General features: G+C 46.4%; 4 protein-coding genes across 4 annotated transcripts, besides 2 other annotated features; 1 reads left to right on the forward strand and 3 right to left on the reverse strand.

The window, feature by feature from the left end:
* Positions 1-2,891: 2,891 nt before the first annotated feature.
* On the reverse strand, positions 2,892-3,797 carry N7457_000930 (uncharacterized protein; the record flags this gene model as incomplete). The annotated part of the gene is made up of 2 exons (XM_057171976.1): positions 2,892-3,137; positions 3,189-3,797. 2 exons carry the CDS (start codon positions 3,795-3,797, stop codon positions 2,892-2,894), a joined length of 855 nt encoding a protein of 284 aa, XP_057035879.1.
* Positions 3,798-5,706: 1,909 nt separating this feature from the next.
* Positions 5,707-5,849: a sequence feature (Protein overlapping with rRNA (N7457_000931, KAJ5794332.1) was converted to a misc_feature.).
* A 41-nt stretch (positions 5,850-5,890) lies between these two features.
* Positions 5,891-6,101: a sequence feature (Protein overlapping with rRNA (N7457_000931, KAJ5794332.1) was converted to a misc_feature.).
* Positions 6,102-6,637: 536 nt separating this feature from the next.
* Positions 6,638-9,808, reverse strand: N7457_000932 (putative beta-galactosidase; the record flags this gene model as incomplete). Its single annotated transcript, XM_057171978.1, has 2 exons — positions 6,638-8,157; positions 8,221-9,808. 2 exons carry the CDS (start codon positions 9,806-9,808, stop codon positions 6,638-6,640), a joined length of 3,108 nt encoding a protein of 1,035 aa, XP_057035881.1.
* Positions 9,809-12,302: 2,494 nt separating this feature from the next.
* N7457_000933 (uncharacterized protein) lies at positions 12,303-13,619 on the reverse strand (the record flags this gene model as incomplete). The annotated part of the gene is made up of 4 exons (XM_057171979.1): positions 12,303-12,661; positions 12,727-12,924; positions 12,978-13,131; positions 13,191-13,619. The coding sequence occupies 4 exons, from the start codon at positions 13,617-13,619 to the stop codon at positions 12,303-12,305; spliced, it is 1,140 nt and encodes a 379-aa protein (XP_057035882.1).
* A 1,466-nt stretch (positions 13,620-15,085) lies between these two features.
* On the forward strand, positions 15,086-16,835 carry N7457_000934 (FAD-binding oxidoreductase; the record flags this gene model as incomplete). The annotated part of the gene is made up of 3 exons (XM_057171980.1): positions 15,086-15,295; positions 15,358-15,840; positions 15,903-16,835. 3 exons carry the CDS (start codon positions 15,086-15,088, stop codon positions 16,833-16,835), a joined length of 1,626 nt encoding a protein of 541 aa, XP_057035883.1.
* Positions 16,836-17,008: the final 173 nt, after the last annotated feature.

A 17,008-nucleotide genomic window follows, 5' to 3' on the forward strand; every position in this document is an offset into this window, starting at 1 on the left:
TGCTCAAGTGCTAGGTTACTTGTATCGCATATTCGCGAATATGACGAAAGAATAACAGAAGAAAGAAGAAACCCCTATAAAAGGAGAGCGCGAATTAAGAATCAGGGATGCAAGGAGCCTCATCCAATAGCAAAAACAAAGCAAAAAAGCAAAAACATACAACAGTGAGGATTCGCTGGTGGTCACCCACCCAACTACTAACTCACCGGCGTGTGGCTTGAGTACGGCTGAGCGGACGGGAAGCCCTATTTTCCACACCCTATGGTCGTATGTACTTGATTCAGCGTGGGAAAGACTCTTGAAGTATAGGACTAACTTATGGAGAAGGTAATGAAATATAATTGTGTTACGAACACGTGATCTCCCAGTACATTAGTCTAGCTAGCTTTCCCTCTTCTTCCTTTTCTCTCTCTACGTAACTCAATATAAGATTTTCCAGTCCACTCCTTTTTATAAGTAGTCGTATAGGATCATCTCTATCAAATTACATTACTAATAGATCTTCTAGCCTATAATACTAGAATTTATATAGTTAGGTTTTAGCTAGAACCTACGAATATAACGGCTATTATTATTACCTATCTTACTAGTTAAGATACCGGCTACGAATTAGTAGATATTCTCTAAGGAGATATTAACCACTTAGGTAGATTATCGTAAAGCGTCGCGAAGAAAAAAGAAATATAAGTACGGCTCTCTATTAAAGCCGGCCGAACCTAAAACGAGGTTAATAAGACTACTACTAGCGGAGAGGAGGAAGAAAAGAAGAAGCTACGATTCTCTAGATCTAGGAAAATAAGGGATTTTATAGTCTATAGAAACTTATAAACTAATAAATAAGATACTTAGTCTATTAAATATATCGATACCTTAGGATTAGGTATTAGGAGGTATTTTAATAGCTCCCCTAAAGACTAAGCTATAAAAAAATATAGAATCATTATCTACTAAAATTATTAAAATTAATATAATCTTCTAAAGTAAAATCGAGTAAAAATTATAGTCTTAAAATACCTTTTTAGTTAATTTTTAAACTTAGTAGTTAGTCTCTTTCTCGTCTCCTTAATTAGAAGTACCGTTATTAACGTATCTATAATATTATTCTTACTAGTAATAAGCTAGATCTCTACTAGCTTCTCCTTTATTATATATTTAGTAAATTCGTATTTAATATTTAGGTATTTAGTAGGTTTATACTATAAATCTTTCTATAGTATAGTAAATACGTTATTACTATTTATATAGATCGGTACTTAGTAGCCTTCTTATAATCTTAATCGGCGAATTATCTTTATTAGATAGAGAGCTTCTTATATAGCTCCTTTAAATACGGAAAATTTAGCTACTATACTACTAATAGCCACTAAATTTTACTTTCTTAAGGTATAGGGGACTAAGGCTCGGAACTATAGATAGTATACTTCCGTAGGAATTAATATCCTTAAGTTTAATTTAATCCTCGATTAATATAGTATACTAATAGAGATCGATAGTACTCTATTAATAGGGCTTTTACCGTATTCTTATAGATTTTAATATTAAGGAAACTCTTCGAATCTAGAACGTATTATAGCTCTTCTAATATCATCTCTAGTGTAAAATATAGGGGATCTTACCCTTTACGTCATAGATAGCTCTATATCGTAGCTTAGTGGCTTTAATAAACTCTAGGTTTATCGAAAGTTAGTCGCGAGACTATAGTGCGGAAAGAGGGGTTTTCTAAGCGATTCAAGAAAGAATATCAAAAATAAAAACATATAACAGTGAGGATTCGCTAGTGGTCACCCACCTAACTACTAACTCACCGGCGTGTGGCTTAAGTACGGCTAAGCGGACGGGAAGCCCTGTTTTCCACACCCTATGGTCGTATGTACAGGGTATTGTAAAGGAGAGAAATATATTCTCTAAACAGTGGACCTGTGAATTACTGTATCCGGCTAGCTTTGCCCCTTTGGGCTTAGCACCCCAATACGCTGTCACGTAACCTACCTTTAATGCCGCCGACATAAAAGACTCGTCAGAGGCATCTCAACAGTTTGTATGGTCTTTGGTAAACCAAATATTGTTTGAATTTTCAATGACTGAAATTGTAATCTACTCAAGGGGAGGTATGTGAGTAATGTCCTTGACTTTATGCATTAGATCAACGACCATACAGCGAGGTAATATGCTAAAGGGTCAAATAGGCAGACCTCCAAAGATCCTCCTATCGTTGCGTCCATCCGAAGTAGTCGGTGAATTTGTGAAGGTGCCTATGGAAGCAGTTGATTATTGGAGGCTATTAGGTCCGTGTGTATCAGAAAACACCAGGACTCGAGTCTTGATGTGGGCCAAAGAGGCTGCAGTACACTATATATACTATTTTGATCCCAATAGTCATGGTCAGGGTATCAGGAAGAAGAAAATGAGAGCGCTAAATCGAAAAATGTAGCACGAGTCATGAGGCTCTGAGATAACCTTATTCACTTGCGGTTACGAACCCTAGAGCTTCTCATATTGGATTTCCAGTCGAAGTCATGATCCATGACCTTATCATATTTGCCGTCATTTTTTATGCGGTGACTCAGGCGTCATATTTCTGCCCTCTGGTACTATCACACCACGACACTAACAAAGCTTGGAAACATGTAAAGGGATAGAATAGCATTGATACTATCATCGGTCTCTCGTGTAAAGTGACATGGTTCATATTCCTGTCAAGTGTATATCCAGGTAGGCGGACGTGGCAGCAATGCTGCCTTTTCGCGGCGAAGCACAAAATCTTGAGTTTCGCATATGTTCTTTATCTAGCACAATCACATCATCTGTATCTATTCATCATCATAATCGTTAACTCTAGGCTCCTCGTTAACTCTGGGTTAGCAAGCCTGCCAGCCATTGAAACCCAAATCTCAGTCCAGTCGAAGAGACCCGTGCGAAAGAGACTCGTGAGACTCAACCTTGTCCAGCGCATCTGCAACGCGTGATCCCTCTCCCTCAAAGAGCATGCTGTCATAAGTAGCTGCGCCTATCACACAGCCAACAACAGGGGCGAAGAGAGGAACAACGAAATAGTAGTTAGCCGCGGTGAACACCTCTCGACCATACACAATAGCGGAGAACAATCTTGGGCCAAAGTCTCTGGCGGGGTTAATAGCCTAGTTTCATTAGTACAAAAGAAATTCTGCCTAATAGCTTAGTGAACATACATAGCCAGTCTGCCATCCGATCGCCGCTCCGATCATAAGCAGCAGCAAAAACGTAGCGATCTGCGGAGCAGGGAATCGGCGAGCATTTGCTGGATCGGAAATACTGAGAATGCCGAACATCAACACAGCCGATCCCAGCGCCTCGGAGAACACAGCCTCCCAGTTCGACTCGAAAAAGGCACCAGGGTAGGTGGAGAAGATACCCGCCGAATGATGACCCATCGGACTCAGAATTGATCCACCAGGAATCGTGTACTCAGGATCCCAAGCTTTGATTGCAGATCGGTAGTTGATATACACGATCGCTGCACCGACGAAACCGCCCAGGAATTGCGCACCCAATTTCCCTGGGATCTGTCTCCATTGTCCCTCAGACGGACGCACAAGGGCAAAACAAATAGTCACAGCTGGGTTTATGGCCGGGCTGGGATCGGACAGGTAGCTGGAGAGGCACACAGCCGACGCCCAGGCGAGGTTGATGGACAACCAGGTACCATAGTTGTAGTCGGAGAGCAGGCACTGGGCGACAACTCCATCTCCGATCACAATGAGAAGAGCAGTGCCGAGAAATTCAGCCACATAGGGCTTCAATTGCCGACGAGTAATCATTTTGACGTTGGAATCCGGCGGTGGGGTTAAGGACGACAGCCCCCTGATTTCTTGTTTGTTTATTTAAGTGGCCTGTGACGTCATATTCAGGGCTTCCTCGGACATAACCACATTAGGGGATGTTGTATGCCGATCTCTTCACCAAAACTGCACCGTTTGATTGTTTCTTGGTTTCAACGATATCCTTATATTGTTTAACTCGGATGCGTATCAAGTAGTTTACGTGGTAATCTGCTTGGTGATGAATTATTCGCTGTATCCTTGCCTTAAGTTGGACATCTGATCTTCGAGGTGAACACCAGATCTTAGCAATCAGAACGATTATAGTCGATATAGATATTTGACCAAGCTGTTATTCCGTGGTCATATGCGCGTGCAGTTGGCTGTGCTTTGCTACCTTTAGTTCCGTTTATTGATACACTTGGATGATGTCTATATTATATATCTGGTTCTCAGGTATATACCCCGAGCCACTCGGAAGACCAATGCCATCAAAATTTATGTCAACACCACAACCAGTGCCGCAGAATTGAATTCGAACATACTTTGTGTATATAAACCATCCATGGGTGATATTTGTCTAATTATTGGCATAGCAGACATGCCAGGTGATTGTATACTAGTGGCAGACAGTTAGGATCCTTCGCAGGGTAGCGAAACAGGGAAATAGAGATCTAACGGCGATAATGCAATGGTCAGTGAACTGGGTGATTCCCACTCAAATTCTCAAACTGTTTGTAGCGCACTCATTCTTATCACACCTGGTCGCGCGATGCTAAAGCGGCAGCTACCCATCTCTGTCCCGGGGTCCCTTACTAGCCACAGTACTACTTCTAATTTCCTTTACAACATATTTCTTTTCTATGGGAAGCTAAGTACATACGACCATAGGGTGTGGAAAACAGGGCTTCCCGTCCGCTCAGCCGTACTTAAGCCACACGCCGGTGAGTTAGTAGTTGGGTGGGTGACCACCAGCGAATCCTCACTGTTGTATGTTTTTGCTTTTTTGCTTTTGCCATTTAATAATCAGTTATGTACGGAGTACTCTGTTTATATTGCTAACGCTCAATCTGCCCTTCCTTTCTAGCACCCGGTTTAGCTGAGAGCGACCCAGTATTTCCTCAGATAAACCCAGAAACGGTCCTTGAACAATTACGGAGTAGTGAGTTTTTAGACCGGTCCCACTCTCAGCGGTTGTCTTTGCCTGGTGCAGATACTCTACAACTGGGTAATTTTTGGTGAAAACGATCTCATCAATGCTCCTAGTAGTCCTTTATCGACCAAACCATTTAACACGTGCCTTGGCTCGGATTTTAGAGACTGGTAGGTTGGCTTCCTTCTGATTACAGTAATTCAATATCACTATAAAAGTCGCTCTTCCGACGACTATTGTGGCAATAACTTTGGCCTGGGGTATGATTCTTGTGGCATTCCGCGAATCATATCGTAGATACATGAGCTGATTTATGATTGCTCGTGTATATGAACTTCATGCTTACACGGCATTCTAGCATGTTGACTACAATCAATAGAGCACAAATACAATATACTTTAGAGGCAACCAAGTATGTACCTACAAGGTACTCTGCACCCCAGAAACGGTATTAGATCAGTCTGACAAATTGAAGAACGGATCAGTTTCCTTGATTTATTCGACTGGGTTGTGGGCCATGATTGCGTAGCCCGTGTTTTGCATATAATGCACATAACAGCGGCAGAAACATTTGCTGTAGGGCTTAGAAGCTCACGACCTCTCTTTTTCAACATGCAAGAGATAAACCAGCGGAGTGGTACTGTTCATTTTCATGTGTTCCAGGGGGGCGATAGATAGAATTATGTCTGGAATCAGCGGGGATCTTATATGACTAGAATAGCTATATGACTAGAATAGCTAATTTAGTATATCTTTATGGTTGAGTTAGGTGGCAAGCTCACTGGAGGTTATATGACCAGACTATGTAGGGAGGTAGGCTATGCAGGGCAATTGCGAGGACTGCGGGGAAACCCCCACAGCATTGGAACTGTTTTGCAGTGTCGTGGGAGAATCCAAAGGTGACGAGAAGGCAAAAAGCAAAAATATAAACATACAACAGTGAGGATTCGCTGGTGGTCACCCACCCAACTACTAACTCACCGGCGTGTGGCTTAAGTACGGCTGAGCGGACGGGAAGCCCTGTTTTCCACACCCTATGGTCGTATGTGCCTGTGGTTACAAGAGCAAGGAATATATTCACCAATCTGAACAAGTTTGGAGGCGATGGAGTGATTAGTCGATCATATAAGAAGAATTTACACTTGAAATAAGTCCAACGATATTTTTCGATCAAACATCCAAAATCGCTACCTAGCTTTGCCAAGCTCTTAATAAGCCGATTTCTACCCACAACTGGATGCATAGACAAAGAACATTCCCTTCCGGCCACATATATATACATCTGCAATCTCCTATGCCAGGGGGCTTGAATTCATTCAGCAGATACCACCCTTGACCAGACGTGTATATAGGTGCTCACACCCGATATTCGAATTATACACAGATCAAATGTTCGAATACATGATATTTAAGGATCTACCATAGCGGGCATAACCGCCTGGAAACGATTATTTCCGACATGAGATCGAATTGCTGCTGGAATACTGTGTAAATGGCCAAGCTTCCTTCAATGGATGAAGATAAAGAAGTTCATACTATATGTTCGAAAATGAGGAAATGAAAGTGCAATTTACCGAATCAATTCGCGTGAACTCTCATCACCTACCAACAAAACAGAAGTGAAAATAAAATCAACCGAGCTGTGGGCTATTACACAACATAAAGCAACTATAATCATAATGTCACCTCAATCTACACTGAGATCGGTCAGACAGAACATAGTCGTAAACTCAAACGGTCCAGTTTCAAGTCTATGACCCTCGAAAGGACCAGGCCCACAGCTTGCTGTCCCGATTCCATGGTGCGCGTAATCGAGATTGAGCTCCGTCTCACCCTCTAACTCGGAAAGCTCGTGAGGATGCTTTGCGCGATCAAGCTCCGCCGTAGCATACTTTCGAAGGGAGAAACTGAACGGAGTGTCCATGAGAGCTTCAATCTGCGGGAGAGGCGCAAGGGCTCCACCCGAGGCAGCATAAGAGATCTCGGGAGGGGAGGAGTGAATACGCAACCAGCGCGTATCGATACGATTGCCATTCTCCTGGGGCCATTCATACGGTGTCTGGAGGCCGCTTTCAAGAGAGGCCGTGTACGTCCCGAACCGCGCGGCACTCTTCGTGTCACGATAAGATTCGCCTGGTCCTCGGCCGAACCATGTTGCTGCGTCGTATTGTCGGGGCAGACGGAGGGTAAGTCCGATTCTTGGAATGTATTTTGGGTGTGTGCCCGTGAAATCGCCCTTGACGTGGAGACGGACGGATGAGTCGGTTATGGTGTAAGTGAGTGTAGATTCGAGTGCCCATTCGAGGACAGTCGGCGCAACCCGCACGTTGGTTATCACCGATATGCTTCCATCGTCATTGGCATGCCAGTTGGCCGACTCGACTAGCATGCGACTGCTCTTCACCCGGAAGCGGTCCCACTCGACACATGGGCCCGCTGCCCCGAGGTCGTTCTGTGTGAGAGCGCGGTATATCCCTAGCTGTGGTCCACTGTGGAAGATCTTGCCCGCGTCGGTGGACCACGCCAAGTTTCCCCGAATAAGATCATAGGTGAAGTGGGACGAGAAGTTGTTTGAGTTGATATACAGTCGGCCTGGTCCCTCCTGTACTGAAAGTCTGGAGTGTGTCGGAATTAATTCTGGTAGAATTATGAGTTTCTTTTGCTCAAATAAAGAGATCTGGGCCCAGGCAATCTCATGTCCCTGTGGAGCCCAGGCTGTGGCCGCTTTGAGCTCAAAATTGATTGTGAGCCAGCTAGGCTCAGAATCAAACTTAACACCGTCAGGCAGATCTAGCATCTTCGATTCTCCGGGCATGATCTGTGGTAACTGCCATGGAGTTGCAGCGGATTTTCCACTCTCCCTCACAATATGCCATGAAACGTACAGGTGATCGAGCGTACTGAAGTCGTAGTGATTCACTATCTCCAGCCGATGTCCCTTCAGTGACAGCGTGACAGGCTCGATCGCCTTTTTATACTCAATCAACCCTGGTGTGGGGGTGTGGTCTGAAAATACCATCCCATCAAGAATGAAATCTGCATCATTAGGCTCGTCACCAAAGTCACCACCGTATGCATAATACAGTATATCCCCATCCCTCTTCAGCAGACCATGGTTACACCACTCCCAGATGAAACCTCCCTGAAGGTGATTTTCGGTGCGATACGCCTGTATGTATTCTATTAAGCCACCAGGGCCGTTGCCCACTATGCAACATGCATGAGAAAAAGAATAGTAGGGCTTCCAGCAATATTAGAGCTCAAACTTACTGGCATGGCCATACTCGCATTGAATCAATGGCCTATCGGGATTTTCACTGATGTGCCTTTTTAGGCCATCGATATCCCAATACATGGTGGAGTAAATATCAGCGCTTATGGCTTCCCGGTCACCCTCATAGTGAACAAGACGGGTCGGGTCTGCCTCTTTGATCCACCTGTACATGCTTGCGTGGTTCTGGCCGTAAAATGCCTCATTTCCAAGGGACCACATGATGATACATGAAAAGTTCTTCAAGCGCTGAACAAGCTCAACAGCACGATCAATGTAAGCATCTTTCCATTCAAGGTTATCGGATGTCCATTTGGCGGCCATCTTGTAGGACGTCTCTTGAATTTCATATTCGGTCATTAGGTGCTGATTTGCGATGTTGGATCGTTCCACAGGGTCAAAACCATGTGTCTCGAGATCTGCCTCGGCCATGACATAAAGACCGAGCTCATCACAGACCTCATATAGTCTAGGATCATTGGGTTGGTGACAGCACCGCAAAGCATTGATGTTGTGCTTCTTCATGAGAATCAAATCGGCACGCATATTCTCGTACGGCACGGCGCGACCGTGGAGATGATGGTGTTCGTGGCGGTTCATGCCGTATAGAATGATGGGTTGACCGTTTACCAAGAAGTTTGAATCTTTTAGCTCGATGTGCCGGAATCCAATGCGCTGGGGGATTGTACGACCGTTGAACGTTATGGTCAAAGTGTAAAGGATGGGATCTTCGGCCGACCATAGCTTCAACTCATCTCCAGATACATCGATACTTCCAATGACAGTGGAATTGAACATCAAATCCTTTAGGAGTGTTCCATCTGGTCTATACAACTTAGCCTGGACCTCCCCATCTTGACCCTGCGTTTTGACATCTGTAAGTAGCTGCCCTGTAGATAGATTGTTGCTGAGCGTTGCAGAAGCATTGAAGTCGATGACTGAGTCCTTTGGGAAAGCCAATAAACCAACGTCTCGAAAGATGCCACTGAGGAGCCACTGATCTTGTCGCTCTATGTACGAGCCGTCGCAGAACTCGTATACGCGCACTGCGATGGTATTTACAGAGCCGGCAGGTTTGATTAGAGGGGTTATGTCAAACTCGCTAGGATTGCGTGAGCCTTGCGAGTACCCAACTTTCTCTCCATTGACCCAAAGATGGAACGCGCTGTCGACACCCTCAAAGCGGATGCGGATCTGCAGTCCATCCCATTTGGAAGGTGTTACAAACTGTCTCCAATAAGATCCAGTCTCATTGAGGAGTGGCACTTGAGGAGGATTCACATGGAATGGATAGTTCACGTTGGTGTAGGTTGGATGGGAGTAGCCTTGGAGTTGCCACATCCCTGGGACTTTGATGTCATTCCAGCTGAAGATATCCGCAGAGGACCAGTCAGGTGCCTCGAAAGGGGATGCATCATGATGGAATTTCCATGTTCCATTCAGGGAAATATATTCACTCTGGTCGCGATCAAATGTGAGAGCTTGCTTTTCTGAAGCATAGCTGTAGAAGTGCGCCCGAGGTGGTAATGTGCCCCTGTGAATGACCCTGAGGTTGTTCCAGTCGGGTATATCTTTGGGAAAGAACATGATGAGCAAATGTAGGATGATATGGTTGCGAATTCTGTTGCTCAAGACACGAGGGGGAGATGTTGAGATGATCAATGGCGGGGTTAGGAGTATACAAGCTGTTGCTTTCCCCGTAGAGCCGGTTAAATGTCAAGCACATTTTGCCAAAAAAGATATATTCGCTAAATCGCGGCCAAGCGTCTGCGCTGGCCCAGATGATGGGTCTGGGCAGTATGAGTCTACCCTACTGGGTTTTGGGTAGAGACCCGACAAGCAGGGATAAATGCGGGCGGTTAAATTGTTTGGCTGTAGAGAGAACCTCAGCATTCTCGTATGCGAAGGTGTAAAGCGCCCAGGGATATACATGATAATCGAATATGCCGCCTCAATATGCCTGAGTTTGAGCCGCTCTTACTGGATGGTAAATCGAAGCCTCTAGTTCAAGCTACTGAGAAGGAGAAAATTATCTGTAAAAATGACTTCTCAAAAGACCACTAAAAAGACATCGCAAGGCCGCGTTTCCAACTATATGAACAGCCTCATTTTGCCCGATTTCCAAGGTTGGACACAGATCCATTGATTAGACACTTGCTAATGTCCCTGTCATAGTAATTCAGATATTCTACATATAGTTTTCAGCATAAATCCAGGCATTTTTAAACCACCCCCTGAGCGCTATACACCTTCGCACACGAGACTGGCCAAGAAAGAGGGATAAGGTGCAGTCCAGAGGTAATTGGAAACATGTACGGAGTATATTGACTGCAGATCAGTCTTCGAGTGGCACATCAACTATCCTCTGTGGTTCGCGCTGACAATCTGCTACTTATTTTCGGTAACCCTTTACTATTCACTTTATGCGAGCGTCTACCAATCAACTGGGCTTGTGGTTTAGTGGTATAATACTCCCTTAGCATGGGAGTGGTCCGGGGTTCGATTCCCCGCGAGTCCAGATCTTTTTGTTTCCTGGCAATATGTCTTTTTTATCGTATCTTTTGGCGTGTAGAGTGGAGTACCTTAACGCCAATCAAACCACGGAGAAGGAATCCGAGACTCGGCTACTAAGAGACCCGCATTGAATGTGAGTACTATGTACGGAGTAGGTACCTTTATGTACTTCTCCAAGACTTGCTAGCTAGTCCTTTGAAGTAATTCAAGCTTCTTCTCTTCTATCAAATAACCATGTCTTCGGCGTTGGCATATATAAAGATGGGCATGAATTTAGCATATGCCTTTAGATCAATGATCTGCTGATTATGATTCATGGTGGAGTTTTGGGCAATTGTTTGGAGCCAAAGATTGCATACATGTAATGGACATGTCCTTTCGGAATACAAAGAAATCAGGGTAGCTAGGTACTGCGCATGATTGCATCAGATGTCCCATTACGGTCCTGGGCCATTGGTCCTTGTTTGTCTGCATGGGCTAACATATATAGCCCCTAGAGGTCGGCACTCCTATCATCATCACACTCCTCTTCTTTTCTCTCCCTGTATAATCAAAAATTCCCTCTATATACCAAATCCCCCTTCCAGGGGCATAAATGCGACCGATTTCGATCAACAGTCTTGCTTCAATGAAAACTAGCTCCCAAAATCGCTAGACGGCAAGTATGTCTCCGCACTGCGTTTATATCCACGAAGAAAAACCCATGAGCCATGAACTTGCATTTACTTAACCAAGCCTCTAGTGCCCTACGTTTCTATACGATCGCCCACATCGGGCACTACCCCAACACCCAGTGTTATAATTCCATCGCAAAAGTACACGATGACCGCAGCCAAGATGATCATGCATCCCAGGAACGGTGACCCGCTCTGAGCAGCGGACTCGACCGTTCATGTCAACAAATACGACCACCACAGCGTTGCCGTCCGTAAATCCGGAACTTGGAGAAATGTGAAGATGGAGACTTAAGTTTGTCTTCCCATTTCTCTAAAGTACTCAATAGCGCGGACCAATTACCCCCGCGTGCCCTTTTCGGGAACAAGAATGGACTGAAGTCACGTTCTATGATGGTTGTTTGGCAAAAGATCCGATTGCGTCCCGAACCGAAGGAGCAGAAACGGGAAATTGACCGGACTTTTATCATGTTTATCAAGAATTGTGAGCCCTGGGGCTGGTCTTGGGTCGAGGAGAACACCTCTTGGAGTTCTTGCCAAACTTCCAAGGTTCTGTCACATGTTCTGTCACATGTTCTGCGTGGATCTCTTCTTGTCAATGTGAGTCCCTAGCGCCTTACATCGAGATCAGCTCAAAGTTCTGTCTAGAGTGTGAAACAGCGAATGGGAATTTATGAAAAAGGGACGAGACTAGAACTTCCAAATTTCTACATTCCAAATAAACAGGATATTTGTAGCTATCAAACCATTCAGTCAATAAAGTCTGATACCAATCTATGAAGTCTATACCGGAAACCACTTTCCCACTGTAAACCTATCATATACCGATCATCATTCATTACCAAGTCCATGAAGCAAAAACTTCATTAGACGCAAAAGGATTATTCATTCTATCATACAAAACCGGTAGTCCGGCCATAATCACTCGATCGATCTTCAATCGTGACTGCAACGCCATAATTAACCATGATATTGCCTCGGTCATTCGGAGGGGCCAGTTTCTCCTGACTGCTAGCCGGACTGGTCGATCGATATGCACTCGTTGACTGGTACGACTCGCCTTTCCCCGAAAAGCTATGCAACGCGATATCCGGGCCCCCAAGCCCGTTCGATCGAGCCGATCGATGCGACGGCATACCACTGGCACCGCGTCCACGCATTGTGTATGAGTCGTAGGGGTAGGAAATCGTGGAGGGCGAGACTGCGGTTTTGATGACACGATAGAGACCGGGGCAGCAGCCGATCATAACGGCTACCAAGGGCGGTCATTAGTATGATAAGTATGGAAGTGGGGGCCAGAGGAGGGTATAAATTTACCGATTGAGGCTTCGATCGTTCCCCATAGCGCTAGCCATGATGGGGCCGGGCTGCCGTTCTCGGTCTTTCCGAGCTGGACGACACGGATGGTCGAAATAAGGATGCACACCCAACCGAAGCAGAACAGTCCGCCAATGCTGAGTTTTTGGCGCCGTTTCATTTGTAAGTTCCAGATGAGGCGGAGAGGAAGGATCATGACTGGACCTGGTATTAGAAGGAAAACCTCAAGTATTAATCAAAATTCAACGTACTAGCTAGATCGGTGATGATGTCCGCCGCGTATGAAAAGTACAAGCTGATGATGGCGGCACGGTGGTCCTGTGGTCGACCGCATCCGCCCGATGTAAACCACGCTTGGAAGTTCGCGCACGACAACCATGATGAGAGAAGGCAGCCAAAGATAAACTACCAGAGCACTCATTAATGGGGAGACTTGTATTGAGAGCGAGTCAGGACATGCTCACCACGATACAGCCTCCTAGGATAATCCACCAGGCGATGGTGTATTTTTTCCCGACCAGGAGCCGTTTATACATCGCTAAGAGGGAGAACTTGATCATCCACAGACAGAACCATAGCGAGGACGTCGTGACAAAAAAGACAATCTGCATTTGACGCCCATCTTCCTTGATGGTGGCATAAGGCGCAAGCGTTCCAGCACTCACCGCAGCTAAGCGAAAGACGGCGGGGGCGATATAGATGTAAAGAATGCTCAGCGTCAAAAAGAACAGATAGCTGACTAGGAGCAGATAGTCCTCGGCCCTGAGATCCTTAAGGCTCCGAATGGAACCCGCAAACCGTATACCCAGAACCAGCGAGGTGAGCACAATCAAAGCGATGCCGGTTGCTTTGATGGTGTCGGGCCCAAAAGTGCCTTTAGAAAGGTCTCCCATCACTCAATACAGGTGAGATTCCAGGAAACCAAGCATTGAGACTACTAGGGAAGAGGGAGAAGGAGAAAGTCTTCTTCTTCTGTCTCTGGGAAAGCTGGGGCTTGGCTTTATAGCCTCCGAGCTAGCAAACAACTCTCGAAGGGTGCTGCACAAAGAGAGTCTTGGACAAACAGGCACCGAGAGGCATCTCAACAGCTATTAAACAATACAAAGTCATTTTACCGGGGGTTAGTTGCCACATGGCATTGCAATCTCTCAGTTTAAGATTCACACCAGCTTACTATCTGCAGCCACTCCACAGAATTCGGAGTATGTTCCAAAGTGGAGGCAGACATTACCGGGCATGCAGAGTTGTTTCGCATGGTGTGTACGGTTGCAGTACGGAGTATTGCACTATACTCTGTCCGGCGTAGTAAGATAGTAACAAGGTAGTAACGGAGTAACAGAGTAACAGGGTAACAGAGTAAGATAGTAACAGAGGAACAGAACGACAGCGTCACGTCGAGACCAACTCCCGGTGGCGTCAAGTGACCCGCAACGACGGGGGGTCCGTGCGCGTGGAAAGCGACGGGCCGCACACTCCAGAGAGGGGCCTATTCTCTTCCTCTTTCTGGGTTCTTTTCTCTTCGTCCTCAGCGGTGCTATGATCTGAACCAAAAAAAGAGGAAGAAAATCCAAGCTCATCTCGTCAAATGAACAATACGGAGTGACGGATTTGCAATTGAGTTTGGGCGTCTCCGACTAACGTGCTAACGCATAAGCCCCGGCGACTGTTCCTGCATTCTGTCAGCCCCCGCTTCAGAGTGTCTGACTAAACTTCCCCTTTTCATTTTCTTAGGGCTTCTTTAGATTAATTAAGCGGTCCAAGTGTGATTTCACGCATCTAATATACCTCTACTCCGTATGGAGTAGACTGGGAACGGGGCAATCGGATTGTCGCAATTCGCCCCATTTCCGCGTTGTACTATAGCAAGGCAATATCTCTGCACCCGGCCGTTCCGTAATCGACGGGGGATCTTTCATGTGGTTTACTCCGTCTCCACCGAAATAAGAAGGATGAGGGGGGGGAAATGAAACACGAGGGATAAAGAGAGCATCTGTAGCCGAGAGGAAGGATCTTGGAAGTCCAGAAGTCACGAACTAGCGCTTTTAAATCTTCAGAGGCTGAGGCTTTCCCGAATACTGCGTACTCCATATATAAATCCATCGTCTCGGTCTTTCGGGTTAGCTTCAACGGGCCGCTTCGCTTAAGTCAAGCGAGATTGTAGTCGAAGACCGTTGTCTACGGATGCATAGTGGCCCCCTGAATTACGCCTGGCATAAATAATATCCCAACGATATGGGACCAGAATAGTGACTAACGTATGCTGTAGTTAAAAAGAGACCAATCCTCCACTTGCAATCTGTTTTTCTTTTTTCTTCTCCATCTCCTCTTTAAGTCTTGCGTTTTTGGTGCTTTCTCCGTCATGCATCTTCCAACCCTTCTTGGCGGGTTAACCGCGATTAGCGGCCTGACCCTGGCCGCCACTACTGTCGGCGAAGTTGATATCGAGCCCGAGGACTTCACCGTCACCGGTGCATTGAGTGACTTGGGTATCGATGTGACCGAGATCCCTGCCTTAGAGTCCTTCTCCGCAATCGAGGCGCGATCAACCGACAAGGCTTGTTCAGTTGCTGTATGGGACAACCTAGACGAAAACAAGATCTCTATGCAATTTGCTAATTTCAATGACTGCAGTGTTCGAGTCTGAGCTTCTTGTTCGGCTCCAAGGTCTCCGCCCAATCGAGCGCTGGACACAGCAACTTCACCGATTCATTCTGGTCCGTGCAGCAAGAGGAGGTCGAGCCTTTCTGTGTGTTCCGTCCTACCAAGAACACGGATGTCAGCGCTGCAGTCCTGCTGGCCCGTTTCACCGGCTGTCACTTTGCCGCTAGAAGTGGTGGCCATGCTGCCTTCACGGGCGCGTCCAGCGCCCCTGGCGGAATCAGCATTTGGTTCAAGGATATGAACGCGGTCACGCTTAACGCGGATAAGTCGGTCGCTTCCATTGGTCCTGGAAATAACTGGCTGTCCACTTACTCCGCTCTTGAGCCCTATGGCTTGGCTGTCGTTGGAGGTCGTGCCTCTAGCATCGGTATTGGTGGTTTCGTTCTGGGTGGTGGCATCTCCTACCACTCTAACCTGTACGGATGGACTTGCGACAATACCGAGAGTTTCGAGGTGAGTTCCTGTTCATGATATGATCTCAATAAAACAAAAAGACATTTACTGACATAGTCCAGGTCGTCACTGCTAGTGGTTTGATTGTGACTGCCAGTGAGACTTCTTACCCCGACCTGTACTGGGCTCTGCGTGGTGGCGGCAACAACTTCGGTCTTATTACCAAGTACAACCTGTACACAATCCCCGCCCCGACAATGTACGGAGGTGCCAGAATCTACCTCCAGCCCCAGTTCCACGACGTCGTCACTGCCTTCGTCAACGTGGCTCACAACGCCTCCGTCGACCCCAATGCTCAGCAATTCGTCGCCTTCCTCGAGAGCAATGGAATGTACATTGCCACCGCCGAGCTGACCTACAACAAGGACGAGTCCAACCCGGAAATCTTCAAGGAATACCGCAACATCTCCGCCATTGCCGATGGTACCAGCACCAAGACCCTGGTCGAGTACGTCAAGTACCTGGAGAGCGAGAACCCCTTCGGCTATCGTCAGGCGTACTGGCCCATCAGCGCACAGTTGGATGAGGAATTCTCCAAGTGGGTCGTTGATCGCTGGTTCGAGGCGATCCCCGAAGTTCTCCATCTCGCCGGCTCCCAGCCCGTGCTGATCTACCAAGCCATCACCGAGCCCATGCTGAAGAACATGAAGAACTACGGCGGCAACCCTCTCGGTCTCGCGGATAAGACTGCCCCCCTTCATCTCATGCACATTTCCTTCCGCTGGAGCGATATCTCTGACGATGACACTGTCTACGCTTTCATCCACAGCTTCATGGAGAAGGTGACAGCCCAGGCCAAGACCCTTGGCATCTTTGATGAGTACATCTACATGAACTACGCCGGCATCTACCAGGACGCCGTTTCTGGATACGGCGCCGAGAACAAGGCTAAGCTGAAGAGCATTGCCAAGAAGTACGACCCACGTGAGGTTTACCAGACTCTCCAACCTGGATACTTCAAGCTCGATGGTACTCCTAAGACTCCCCCGTTCTAGATGTCAGGGCAAAGAAACCGGCCTTGTTCTGCGCCGTTGTATTTTAAATGTCTTCTCCATAAGAGCAAAGTGTTGACATCATAATGTAATATTTGTGAATCATTTCTTACACATGCCTGGCAGTACTCCGTAGAGATAACACTATTCCATGACAGAAGAGACGATCTCCATAG

Source organism: Penicillium paradoxum, assembly GCF_028828445.1.
Source record: "Penicillium paradoxum strain IBT 22861 chromosome Unknown utg000002l_segment0_segment0, whole genome shotgun sequence".
Taxonomy (NCBI): domain Eukaryota; kingdom Fungi; phylum Ascomycota; class Eurotiomycetes; order Eurotiales; family Aspergillaceae; genus Penicillium; species Penicillium paradoxum.